Source organism: Chaetodon auriga, chromosome 1 (assembly GCF_051107435.1).
Source record: "Chaetodon auriga isolate fChaAug3 chromosome 1, fChaAug3.hap1, whole genome shotgun sequence".
In the NCBI taxonomy this organism is placed as follows: domain Eukaryota; kingdom Metazoa; phylum Chordata; class Actinopteri; order Chaetodontiformes; family Chaetodontidae; genus Chaetodon; species Chaetodon auriga.
Genome location: NC_135074.1, coordinates 18,325,896 through 18,340,033, shown reverse-complemented (window position 1 = coordinate 18,340,033; position 14,138 = coordinate 18,325,896). Strand labels below are relative to the sequence as shown.

At 43.8% G+C, this 14,138-nt stretch overlaps 1 protein-coding gene across 1 annotated transcript; it reads right to left on the bottom strand.

The window, feature by feature from the left end:
• Positions 1 to 4,679: 4,679 nt before the first annotated feature.
• Positions 4,680 to 11,922, bottom strand: atxn1l (ataxin 1-like). Its single transcript, XM_076728021.1, has 3 exons — positions 11,780 to 11,922; positions 8,537 to 9,741; positions 4,680 to 7,374 (listed from the first exon to the last, which is right to left on the bottom strand). Exons 2-3 carry the CDS (start codon positions 9,617 to 9,619, stop codon positions 5,908 to 5,910), a joined length of 2,550 nt encoding a protein of 849 aa, XP_076584136.1. The 5' UTR covers positions 9,620 to 9,741; positions 11,780 to 11,922; the 3' UTR covers positions 4,680 to 5,907.
• Between the last annotated feature and the right edge of the window lie 2,216 nt (positions 11,923 to 14,138).

Sequence of the window (14,138 nt, the reverse complement as noted above, 5' to 3'; positions counted from 1 at the left end):
TATGTATGTATATGTTTATACTCTAGAAATATTGTATTTAATATGTAAATTGTAAACCAGAAGAAACTGAATACCTAATTGTGAAACAACTCGACCTCAGACATTTAAAGTTTAAATTTTACGTTTTGAATTGAACAATTTTTTCTTCTTGACTTGAATTTTAAGCGCAGAATTTGGCTTATTGATTTGGAGGAACTTGAATATATACTTTTGATTAGTGGACAGTTTAATTTTCTGTCTGAATCAGTGAAATCCCCCCAAAAAAACCCTCAAAAATCAAATTAGCTCCTGCCTGAACAACGACAGCATTAAAAGGATTATTTGATAGTAATACATCACGTGACTGACAGGGTCCCATCTGCTGCCTCATGAGTATTTTTAATACTCTATTTACATACTGCTAATTTTACTTTTGAACTTCTACTTCAGTAAAACTAAGAATGTATTTTTACGCTTCAGTAAAAGCTCTCAATACTTTTCCAACCACTAACTTTCTCTAAATGCAACTACCAAAATAAAACCCTGAGAATGCCACTGAAAAAAATAAATAAATAACAGCACACAAGTTGGATAATAGTTTATATTTATATTTGTATATATATATTATATTGTGTTTACTTAACAAACATGATAAATGCAATGTCTCCAAGTTAGCTGTAACAATAAAAATACAATATCTTTGTGTCCTTAAAGTACATAGAATTAAAACAGCAAAACAAAAAAAACAAAAACCGCCCTAAGTAGTTCACAGAGAGGTACAAATATACAGTACAAATCTATTTTATTCAAAAAACGGTACAAATAAAAATGCAACAAAATAGAGATATTAATGCTTTGTTAAAGTCAGGTAGGTGTAGGGTATTCTAAGGGAGCACTTTCGGTCGACAACTCTAAGGCTTCTGATAAAGATCAATACATATTGGTACGGCCATACGATATTAAAACTCACTATACAAAGTTCATACAACCTGGATTATACTTGAGGATTGAATGTTACATTTACATCATTGCATATATTTTGCAGATTTAGGCATTTAAAAAAAAAAAAAAGATGCTGTTTTTTGTTTTTGTTTAGTTACACGTCACGTAAAAAGCAGTGTCACCTTGTGCCAAAAAAGTACAATGTCAAATCTGAAAACACACAGACTTCTTTAAAACTTTTAACCGTTCACTTGATTTCATTTGACATCAGCGACGCCAAAACCGTCCCTAATCCACCTCTGCGGTTCAATATTGGATCGAGTGACAGGAAGCAGTTTACACGGAGTTTAAAAAAAAAATCCCCACTGCCAACATCACGAAACATCAGAAACCGTCACATCACCACGAGCGGAAAGCTATCCGATTTACGCAGCATCCATCTCTGCAAAGCCACCTTCTGCTGGCCGTGGGACAAAGCAGACGACAGCAAACACAATCCGTTAATTCAAGGGGTAAAAAAAAACAAAAAAAACACTGATCTTGTGCAATAAAAAAAATGTGTGTGCATGTCTCTGTGTGTGTGTGTGTGTGTGTGTGTGTGTGTGTGTGTGTGTGTGTGTGTGTGTGTGTGTGTGTGTGTGTGTGTGTGATTCATGGGTCACTCTCCGCTGCTGACACTCTTGGCATCGTCTTGTTAAAAGAGCTTCCATTCACTTCACTTCCACACACAGAAAAAACCGGGAATTAAAAAGAATGTGCATTAACTGTGTGTGTGTGTGTGTGTGTGTGTGTGTGTGTGTGTGTGTGTGTGTGTGTGTGTTAAAAATTCACCGTCACTCTTAAAGAACTCTGAATTTCTGCTCATGAGCGCGACACGAGCACCGAGCCTCGACATTTTGGACTTCCTCTGCCTGAAAAAGGGAACACCGGGTCTACCAGAAGCGTCACTCCATTATTTCAATTTCACACATTGTACAAAGCAGAATTTAAGGCATTATCGACAAGCATCATCAAAGCTATCTATACAAAAAAAGAAAAGAAAAAAAAACATCTATCTACAAAAACACACAACCTACGATTTCTCCATGATTTCGTGTGCTTTACATTTTGAAACTCTTCAATTCACCAACAGTTTTCATTTTACAACACTGTCACGGAGGGCGTTTAGTGCAATTACTTACAGCAATAGACTATCAGTGACGTGAATGAGATTCACTGGACATCTTGGTAGCAGTCGAGCTGTCCTGCTTGAACGTGGCACACGCGGAGGGCAGAGAGGAAGAGGCGCGCGCGCAGGGCGGTCCTGCTGCGAGGCTCAACAGGAGGCGAGGTCACAGGTGGCACCGCTCGCGCCATTTAAAGCCCCTCAAATGCATCCGGACCGACGCTAAGCACGCTGAAGCGGCCGGGCAGCTGCGCCAGGACAAAGCGGGACTAGCTGGAAAATTCGAGTGGCACTCGGTCTTGAGTGATTTGGCTCCGACTGTGTGGCATCACAAGAAGACGATAAAAGTTTACTGATCTGCGATTGATGTGCCACACGAAGGAAGATTGGGACCACAGAGCAAAAAAAAAAAAAAGGAAAGTAGCAAAGCAAAATACTGGTTTGTGTTCTTATAAAAAGGGTCATTGAAAGCAAAACGACAACAACAACAAAATCCTACAACCAGATGAGCGTAAAATGACTGCATCAGCCGACCTGCCCCGCTGCCTCAGAGAGCCCTACTTAAGACAATGAAGGGTACAATACTGAGTTTACTGCATAGAAAACGCCAAGACGACATGAAATGTTTTCAGGTGTTATGTATATTGCTTACAGCATGAAAAAAAAAAAACTGTGACTGTGGTAAACTGATTTTCTGACTCTCCCACTGTGAAGCATCTTGAAGGACAGAGTCACATTTTTTTCAAGTAGTTAAAACAACTCTGACTTGTCCATATGTCCACCGACAGAGCTGTGGGATCTTTACACAGCCGGTATGGACAGAGACCAGGAACTCTTTATGGACATGTTGGAGCTGTTACAAGACAGCAGGGCTGCACCGAATTAAAAAAAAAAGTCAAAATGTATTAAAAAGATTTGTCATCATTTCCAGAACTCAAAGCATGTTTTCATCTAATTGAACATCCTGCCTCAATCCATATTTGTTGGCATTTAGCCTTCATAAAGAACATTTTCACTGCGGTCCAAGAACTGTCTGCTCCCTGCCTGCTGCACATAAAGAGAGGACACACCTGTTTTAACCAGGCAGCAGCCTCACAGCACCAGAGATCACACTTACGTCACCTCAATAACAAAAAAATCTATTTTGGCATTTCAAAGTAAGGATTTTGTTTTTGTTTTTTTTTAATGGTCATGAGGTGATAAAATATGATGACAGACGTGCAAAGTTTCATTTGAAAACCTCAACAGATGCTTCAAAATAAAAGCGTTTGGTCCAGCCCTGTAAGACAGACTTGAAAAAATGTGAAGCTACCCTATAAAGCTGCTCACCATGACAGCACCAGAGGATAAGAGTCTCCTCGGCCCGGTTCGGGTCTCATACTTCTCTCATGACCGCCCCCGCCCCCCACCCCCCCCAATCTGCTGACAGAGGGTCCGACTGCACACTCAGTGAAGCGCGAGGAGTTCAGACCTCTGTTCGAGCTCAGGGAGCTGAAGGGAACAGACAGACGCACACAGCAGCGTCCGGGCTACAGCACCTACACACAAACGTGACAACCACGTGACTACTGACCCTCCTGTCTGAGCACATCCACTGAAAGGAACAGTTACAGGTAACGCATGAAAGATTCAACAAGTGATCAAATGTCCTGCCGAAGATCTATGACAGAAGAAGAAAAAAAAAAGAAATCTGGTACTGTCTGACTTCCACTTTCTGATGGGAATGTGTGTGTGAGGAATGCCATCTGATTAGAAACCTCTGAATGATTTTATGAGTGATCTAATTGCACTTGTTTTCAATTACACTCTTTTGGATTTTTGGATATCAAGAAGAGGATAAAAATCTGTCAGACGTAGGAAACTGCAGCATTCATCTTGGCTAATTTGTAAACAGAGTTAAAAATGCAAGTCAGTTCTTTCCCCTCTCTCTCGCCACAAAACACCAACAACAATACTTCAAACATATTCCCTTCATTATAAAAACACCTACTGTACTGTGATTCCTATTAACAAGGTCAGTGTGAAGTAAATGAGTGACATTTTTTTTTTTATGTGCAACACATGACAATCATAAGATCCACTGGATAGAGTATATCCTAGTACAAAAGCGAAGAACCGTATACGTTCAAACAAAAGACAGAACAGAAGACAACTCAATAATGATCACAAACTTAATTAGAGTCAAGCCTTTCTTGGAGATGCACTTGAGTAAATCCATGTAAGATAAAATATCATCAGTGAGATGGAGAACCGAAGAGAGGCGGCCTCATCTGTAATGGTTTCTCGAGAGATCTGTCAGAGGCGTGCCCGGCCTCTGGAGGAATACTGAAGCGTCAGTGAAAATGAACAGCGAGATAGTGCATCACCGGTAGAAGATGAGGGTTGAAAGAGGGTCAGATCTCACACCTCACGTGTACAGAGGTATAGAACAGCCCACGGCGAGAGATTCCTGGGGAAGAGCGGTACAGCCGCGTGCTGCCAAAACAACTATTGCTTTAATTTGGTAACTGAGCAAAGAGTAACTCAAGCGGAGGACAAAGAGAGCAGCTCTCAAGGGTTTCTCTCCAAGTCCCTTCCTTCCACTCCTCCGGGGTTTGTTTTTTTTTTAGGCTAAAGTGGCCTGCAGCCAGTGATGTGACTGGTTAACGTCTCCCGGGTTCATCCCCGCAGGTGGCTTTGGTGATGACCAGCCAGTGCCTCCTCTGTTAATTACGCTCTTCAAAATTGCATGAAAAGTCACCAGTCTGGTCGGGAAAGCTTTGAGGTATAGTGAGGAGGAGGAGGGAGGGTGTCGCTCGGGATGGGCAATGATTCTCTAAAAAGGGGGAAAAGTGAAACGCTAAGTGCTGCCTGTTCTCACTGATGATGCTGGAATGCAAGATCTCTAGTTATCACAGAGAACAGCGTTATTCAACCCGCGACACTTATGCAAACGCACTCACACACACACACACAGGGCCCTCTTCTTAAACCACACGGTGCGTAATGAAGGCGTTCTTTTTTTTTGGAGTGGAAACTGATTGCTGAACGGAAAGACTGATTGATTTATCACTATTTCGATTGTAAGACAAGTGGGACGTGCCGCACTTGGCCTGAGAGAGGATCCCATTCTTTGCAGAACGAGAGAGGATCTCTGCTGACATAGGAGGTTTTCAGACTCCTGCCGGAGAAGCATAATGTAACATACACTGACAGTTATCGTCAACCGTGCCAACATCACCGCAGGAGCTGCTGATGCCGGCAACACCGCTCTTTTTTTTTGGGTAAATGCTTTTGAAGGAAACAGGATCTTAGGAATGGAGGAGATAAAAGATCACTGGCTGTGATCCGTCACATACATCAGAACCTGCAGAGCTGGTAGCTTCACCGTGCTACAAACACATTCTTGGTAGTCCGTGGTCTTACAAAGAGACAGTTTGGTCAGAAAGGAAGCAAGAGTGTTCTGAACGCGATGGTAACCTCCAAGCCTGGTTATGAGGAAGTGGAGACAAAGGAGGGAGGGAGTGAGAGAAGTGCAGTGTGTAAGGACTGTGAGAGGCATTTCATCAGCTACATACTTTCTACTCAGCCTGACATGGCCCCGTCAGACCTCAGCTGGCTGGGAAACCACAGGCTCGTATCCTTTGGCTGAGTGACCACCAAACCAAGCCAGAACTTCTCACCACACAGACAAAGATCTTGTATTTTTGTATACTTCAGGTGTGCAAAATCTCAAACATTCTGAGGCTACATTCGCACTTGTTTTTTTTTCCTCTTTCTCTCCTTGTCAGACTCATTCTTACTCGTTGCAGTCTCCTCTATGGTTGCTACCAAATGTGATGCTACTTCCCTGCATTAGAGCGCCCCTCAATGGACAGTTTGACCTCCTGGGGGATGAAAGAGGGCCTCGTGTGGCCGGAGGTGCTTATCTGAGGGCTCGGCCCCTCGTCTCCCTTCATATTGTATCTTTGGAGGCCAGGTGAGGACCAGCGCCTCTGAGAAGCACCTAGTGCAGCCTGCATCGCTCCCATGCTTGCCCCTGCAAAAGCAGAGCCCTCTGTGTGCAAGTGGTAACTGCTCTGGCTCCGTGGATGCTCTGCTGAGGTCCTACTTGGTCTGATGGGCGACTCAGCATGCCCAATGACCCCAAAATGTGTGGCTTCATCCTTATCGACCCCATCTTTTTCACCATCCCTCTGTCTTTCTCTGTGGCCGCGGTCCAGCCTGAAATGAGACTGAGGCCGTGACTGCTGAGGGGCGGGAGGCCCCATGAGCTGGTGACCAGATCCTGACGTCGCGTTGGTTTTGCTCAAAGTCCTGGACAGGCTCTGCTGTTGTTGCTCTTGTTGTTGCTGTTGTGAATGATGGTGCTGTGGCTGTTTCTGCTGCTGTGCCTGAAGCTGTTGCTGCTGCAGGGTGATGGACACACACACGTCGCCTACTTGCAGATGATGGCAGGCCAAGCCATAGAGCTGGGCTGTGCGCTCGGGGCTGCAGGATGACCAGCCCTGGCCGAACACAAAGAAGGGGTGCTCCGGGGGCACGTCGATGGTCACTTTGCTCTGCTGCTCCCCGACGGTGAAGTGAAGTGACACGAGACCTGGTCTCTGCTGGCTGGGGCGGATGTCCACGACCATGCTGGAGTCAATCTTAAGGCCCCCGCTCACCTCTGCGCTCCGCACAAAATCCTGAGTCTGCAGGTCCTCCACACGCTTCAGTTCCCCAGTTGCCAGCTGGATGATGGCCCCCTTCATGAAGTGTGACGGGTTGCAGGGAGCCGGGGCAGGAGCGAGGCTTGAAGCTAAGGCCTGAGTCACATCTGCTGCAGGTTGGACTGGAGGCTGCTGGGCGAGCTGCTGCTGAGCTGTGGTCTGCTCCACCCTTTCAGGGAGGCACACTCTGGCTGAAGAATCAGAGGCTTTAAAGCTTGGGTTAGGGGAGGCCCTGGTGGTCGAGGCATGGCTGGCTGAGGCATCATTTGCCTGCCCTGGGTAGTGTTGCTGCAGTGGTTGAGACTGATGCTGCAGGTGATACTCCAGGGGAATAAGAACCGGCTGCCCATTGGCAAGCATGACCGCATGTCCTGGTTGTCCTGTCTGCTGCTGGAGACCGGTCAATCTAGGGTCACTGTAGCTCACAGACTGGGCCGTGTACGCAGTCCGGCTGGAAATGACACCTGTGCTCTCTCCATGGACATCTCTGGGTCTCTGGGCACCCTGAGAGAGGTTCAAGGGAGCAAAGGAGACCTCTTTCCGCACTCCACTAGCACCTTGGCTAGAGGAAGCCAAACGACCAACCACCTGCTGCACCTGGAAGTTGATTAAAGGAATGAAAAGTAAGTCAGACCAACGTTTAAATATGCAGAAACATGGCATCCAATATGTTTTTCCACAGCAGCCTGAATTAGAGCATGTAAGGATGAAATATCTTCTCTCATAAACCTCTGCAACAGACCACCAACAGGATGTACACAATGATTTTTTGATAAGTTTTGACACCAGGAAAATGAGACACACGAAAACTTTTTAGGACTTTCCAATGAGACAGCCAAATGTAGACTCTACAGAGACCATTTACAGACGGTTGTTGTCTCTTTGTGTTCAGAAAAGAATCCTTACTATGATAAAGAGAGTCTGCGGCTACTCTCAATGGCTCTTTTTGGTATTGTTAACATTTCTCCTTATTTGCTTGATTCAAATAAATGATTAGCTGCCAACATTACAGCCAGAACAAACCAACACAACCAAAACTATTTTACTTATTAAGGAATCAACATACTTCCTTCCCCTGCACAACGTCATAAAAGAAGCACTGAGGGTTTCGCTGCATCCTCCATCTCCATGTCACCACAAATAGCCTAGCTTTGGCACAAAATGGCAATGATGTGGCAGTGAGAGATTACCTGATTACCTACAGACCCACAGCACACAACCAAGGAAGCAAGTCTAAAATGAACATGTTATTAGGTCTTACAAATACTGAGGTAGAGCAAAGGGTAAGGCCAGATTTAGATGAATACTATGACAAGATTTATACACACACCAGAAGCACACTACTGTAAGTAATCACAGAAAGCCAAGAACTACATTTTTACATACAAGAACCTCTGAAAAAGACCAATTTTTAGTGTTATTTTACCATATTGAAGTAATTCTGGCTATATAAATGTTCTAAAGATATTTTATTCCTTCATCAACATGAGCCTTGTTGCTGCTGCTTGCCATGTTGAATGCTGTTTGTATCAGGTGACTCTTTATCAGGGGTCCTTTCATGTGAACACTTGAAAAATGTTTAAGAAAGAAAGTTAAGGGTATAAATGAACAAGTACTCTGGTTTCTCTAGCCATCTAAAATGAGTGTTAATGACAATTACATTTATCATGTAAAAGGACTTTGCATGTTTCTGTCACCAGTTTACTAAGTTGAAAATACTCAGATTAGCACAAATCAGGAGGCCATCAGTGAGTCTCACCTCCAGGTCACTGTCTGGAGTGCTGCGCTGGCCAGGCGAGTTCCTCCCCTCCAGCCTTCTGTTCTGCAGGCCTCGGGCTTGGCTGTGCTCCTGCGCTGCAGAGCTGGTCGCTACCTGCAGCAGTCGTGCATTTTTTGCAATGTAGGCTGAGTCTAGTACAACCTCCCTGGCTCCCTGCTCTTTATCGCCTCCATTCATCTCTGGTTCATTCTCCTGCTGGGCACTGTGGGGGTCTCTGGTGGCAGTAGCAGCCCTGGCGCCCTGAGCATGGTAGAAGACCGGCATCCCTCGAGAGCTGACTTCTGTCGCAGGCAGGACTCCCACAGTACCAAGGTGCTGTTGGGCAGCTTGCTCTGAAGGTAGCATCAGCGGGACACCGCTGGATGCTGCAACTTTGGCAAAGGTATGAGCAGCCACCTGGGCCTGGGGAGGTGGGGAAACAACACCTTCCTGTATGACAGAGGGATAAGGAACGAGGTGGGACACAGCATGGGGCTGAGGAATGGTGCCTGAGGGAGAGATTAATGATCCCGGGACGAAGCCAGGGGGTAGAGCGTAAGGTACCGCTGCATAAGGGGAACTAACAAACTGGAGAGAGGAATGAGGGATCTGGGCATAACCAAGGGGAGGATAAGGAAGGCCTGGATGCTGCAAGAGAGGCGAGGGTACAGTGTAGGCTGGAGAGATGTGGCTTAACACTGGATGAAGACTGGTAGGTGAGTAGGTAACAGATGGAAGAGCCACTTTATAGAGCATACTGTACTGGTCAACGGGCACCGCTGGTATGCCATCAGAATTATCAACTCCATAATGAAGCCCTGGCTGAGCTCGCAGCCACTCTCCAGACGGGGTCCCTCCCTGAGTGTCACTGTTGGCTGCAGAGTTCTGGATGGAAACCGCTTCATCTTCTCCAATGCCACCACCGGCACTACTGACACCTCCGCTGCCACCACCACCTCCTCCTCCTCCTCCTCCTGCGGTCACAACGCCTGCTGTCCCTGCAGCTCCACTGCTGTTACTAACTGGGAGGTCCCTCTTCTTCGGAGGCAGGCACTCCTGGTTGCGCTCCTGAGCTGGTTTCATTGCAATCCTCTGATCAAGTAAGTAGCTTTACTGTACTGCACAGGAACTGAAACTTGCAAGCCAGTCAGCCCGCACAGGAACCAGTTCTGAAATCACCTGGCTGACCTCGTCTGCCAATTCACCTGGGGGAAAAAAAACAGCACAAAAACAAAAGGATCTCTTAGCACAATTCAAAGTTTTTTCCAATGTAGCATATTACCTAATCACCACCATGCTACAATGATTATAGGCTTATAGGTGGGTATCTCAGTCGCGGTACAACAGACAACAACATGGTGCAGGACAACATAACAGTACCAGACCAGCTGCAATGAATAAATAAATATGTAATAACGTGATAAAGTATAAGTATAGTGTAATAATTTGTCCAGTACAATAATACCACTAATAATAATTTATATAGTAAGTATAATAATATAATCAGTGTAATGACTGATGAAATGATAAAATGATCCAATCTTTATTTTCAGGTTTTGACAGAATTATTTCTGGTCACTGACAGACTGTGTGGTTGAGCTGTACCACAGATGGAAAGCATTAATGGTGCAGCCACACTCATCTGTCACGGCAGAGGCAGAAACTGACTGAATTTTTGTTATAAAAATAAACCATTAGGCTGGCCCCATATGAACTTCACCCGGCCAAGATATAAGACTGTCGCTTTTCAAACCAAGGATACTCATTTTGTTGAGTCATTGCATGAGTCCCTTTACTGTACTTGAACTCTGAACAGTTCTGCTTTCTGGCAGTTTGTACTTTTTTCCAGTCATTGGCTGTTTCACATTTGCATGACGGCTCACATGTTCATGTTGCCAACTGTATTAAAAAGTCTGACTGCAGACAATGTCGTGCACATCACTGCATCACAGCTGTCTATAAACCTGTGACACTGAAAGCACTTCATAAGGCAGCAAATAATGTAAATATGATTCATTTCTGCTTTTTCAAAACTACTTTAGGTATTCTTGGATCATCAACAAAGAATAATAATGTATCACAGAAAGCTGTCTTGCGATATACCACATGCTGGATAATTATCTGTATAGTGATTGTTGATTGATTATTGATTTTTTTTCTGTGTGTGTGTGTGTGTGGCTGCAGCATCCCACCAAATGGACATGAAAAGGTTTTAGATGTCTTGAGTATCATTACTCAATTTTCTGCCTGACATATATAACATATTTAGAAAGCCTGGAATTTTTAATTTAACATTAACTTCAAAGGGTTCAAAGCTCGGCTGGAGAGCACTATCTCTCCACCCAATCATCCGATCTCTGATACACTGAACTCACACGTACATCTACAAACGCGGCACCCTGCAACAAGAGCAAGATCATTTCTGACCACTAACACCCTCCATATTACCTCTTGGTTTGCTTCAATCAGTTCTGTTCTAGCATATCTATGCAAAACGTGCTGCAGTACAGCTGTGCCGGATCCACTAAGTCCTGATAAGATTTTTTTTTTTCTTCACTACGAAGAGTTAAGGCTGTGGTGTAAGGTCGTCTGATTCAAAAGAGGTAGACACACACATATGGGTAAATCTAATAAACCGAAGCAGGTTTACGTGTTGATAACACATTTATCTTGAAACTGCTCCTCAAAAGTAAATGAAAACAGCAGTCCGTGATTCAAAGTCGAATGGATCCCTGGTTTCACTCAGCACAGTTGTCCAGAAAACTCAATAAACCTACTTCACGAAACAAAGCCCTGAACACCGCTAGAGAGGAAGGCAATGTTGTACAAATGAAATTACAAGTCAGAGTTTTCTGTAGTTACCGCTTCACTTCACTCCAGAGTTACTATGTTTACCGTTAGCTAGTGGCTGACTTGGCTAAAGTTAGCTAGCAACTTGGGAGTCACCATTTTCCCGTAATCTCAAGAAAGTGACAGCGTGACACTTCGTACACTCACACTAAACACAGATGCTGAGTTCAAATGGTAGCTAATGTTATATAAAGCAATTTAGTTATCACTATAATTCATCACTGGGCACCAGCCCAGAGGTTCCGGCTAGTTAGCTAAACGGCTAACTCAACTACAACTAGCTACATGAACTGACTCCAGTCCTGCTCGACTCACATCTGCTCACAACTAACATGGCAATGCGCAGAATTCCCGTCAAAGCTGTCTCTGCGGTGTGCTGGTGTGTAGGCGTACCTCCAAATGTCATCGCGAACAGGCTTTTCTTTATGAATAAAAAAAAGTTGATATGCAGAAGGACAATTGAAGAAATCAAGGCTAAGGAGTCGAGCCCATTTCGAAGGCCAGCAGAGGCGCTCACCAATGACGTCACCACGTTTATTCGATTTCCTGTTTTATTTCGTGCGCAAACGTCGAACACGTACACCAAGGAGCGACGCCAGGCCGCGCTTTCCCGTACCATTCAGGGAGGCTCTGTCCTACCCCCGTCTAAAACAATACGAACATAATACTCTTAATTCCGTTTTAACAGAAGCTCACTTATCATGTGGTTTTCTGGCAGAAAGATAGTAAAAAAAAATAAATAAATAAATCCATGGCCGCCTCTGGCCTAACTTACACAAAATGCAGCAGAAGTTAGATGAAACAAAACCAAAAAGAATGGAGTTTGTTAAAATGCATCAAATGCACAGTGTGAAATTTTATACAGCAGAGGGAGCCAGAGCTACGTGCATTCAATGGTTTCATCATATTTACATGTAAAACAAGAGATTAAAACTTTAATGATCCAGCAGCGGGGGATTTATGTTGTTACAGACAGCAGTAATAGCAAGAAAGAAGAAAGATGGAGGCAGAATTTTCTGTGAATTTGCTTGAACCAAAAGAGGCCATTTCTGAAATCCTCCTAGCTAACCATGTTTATATCTTTCTGGCCTATACCGATTTAATTTGTTCTGATATGGTTAGTACATACATGCATCTTCTTCTTCTTCTTTTTCATACTGGTCACTTATGCTTTTTACTACACTGCCACTTGCTACCTGTTTAACTTGTTTACATATTTTGTTGCACGTTTTATAGTTTTATATCAATTACTTGCACTAGCTGCACATAACTCATATTGCTTATACCTCACGCCAATTGCACTACTTCTATGAATTTATATTTTTGATATTATGACTATTTGCACTTCTGGTTAGATGCTGAAGTGCATTTCGTTGTCTCTGTGCTGCACTCTGAACATATCAATACAGTTGAATCTAATGTAGTCTAATCTAATCTAGTAAATTGGCACAGGAAATAGCTGTTTCACAGCTGACTGCAGATATGAGAAGTAACTCTAGTCACACAAAACCGTGGCTGGATTCAGTTGTTAGGGAGCTCATATCGAATCCTTCCTCTTCAGTAATGTGATTAAACAAAACATTATTGATCAATATGCACCGTATAAGTACAACATAAACTGGAATAATGAAGTCTTAAAAAAACACATTTTGCTTATACTTGAGTGGTGCAAATTTGCACGTAATCAGAGTCTCTTAAACCAATTGCAGTAAACATGGGGGTTCTGGGGCCCCTGTAGGTAATCTCGCTCTGACACAAAGGCTCCTGGTCACATGGTTAAAAAGTGCAGGTGTTGATACAGTAATTGAAAACATCTGGAAAAGGTAGGTCCATGGCCTTTAGGGGCCCTCAGCAGACCAGCTACAGGCCTTTTTTCAGAGCAGAAGTTTTTACATGTCAAGGCAGGAGACGCACAGGTGGAATTCATGACATTAATATTGACTGAGGTCTGTGCGACCCTCCATGTCTCCCCCAGACCTCATTCACAGAGCTCAAAACTAGAGAAGAATCAGTCAGGGAGGATAAGGAGAGAGCAACTGTCTGTGGCAACCACGTGTAAAACCATTCCCTTTGTGGGGGTTGTATTGCTCTTGCCTCTCCACTGCACCTGTTGTCACTTTCATTTGCACCAAAGCAGGTGGAACTGAGTCACAGTCACTTGTGCTTCCTAAATGGACAGATTGATCCCTGAGGTTTAACTGAGTTGGTTTCATACTGTGATGATTAAGAGATCTTTTTTTTTTTTTTTTTTTAGCAGTGTATATTGCTTGAAGTTTCTTCTCTGAAGATGCTTTTTAAGTGTTGAGTTGTCGAGTTGCTTTGTGCTTAACCAATCCCAAACCTTACCTGTGCATGACTCATATCATTCAGACTTTGGAGATCATGTCTCCTGCCTGTTCTTCTTATGGACATTTCCTCACCCCAGGATGAACTGTAACACTTTATGACTGCTCTTTACTGGGATTTCATTTTCTTTAAAGAGAACTGCTGGCACAAACTCTTGGCAGACAGGCGGTATTGATAATTGTTATTGACTATCACTTGGTACCAGGAAACTTGTGAATATGTCTGCTGTTATTCAGCAGATGAACTTGGAAGCAACAGCTGTGTTTTCTTCACTTGGCAGGAATGGATTATCACCCATCCCCTCTAATTGTACAAGCTTTGTGTGACAGAGTTTTGGGCATATTTTTCAAATCATCTGTCATATGAAGAGGGTGGGTTATACTGTCTTAGGGCTAACATACAAACT

What these genes read in the sequence shown, in the direction of transcription:
- atxn1l (XM_076728021.1), bottom strand. Translation starts at nt 9,619, where the DNA reads ATGAAACCAGCTCAGGAGCGCAACCAGGAGTGCCTGCCTCCGAAGAAG. An exon ending in CTCCAGACAGTGACCTGGAG is followed by an intron (nt 7,375 to 8,536) that starts GTGAGACTCACT and finishes ATCAACTTCCAG; the next exon opens with GTGCAGCAGGTGGTTGGTCG.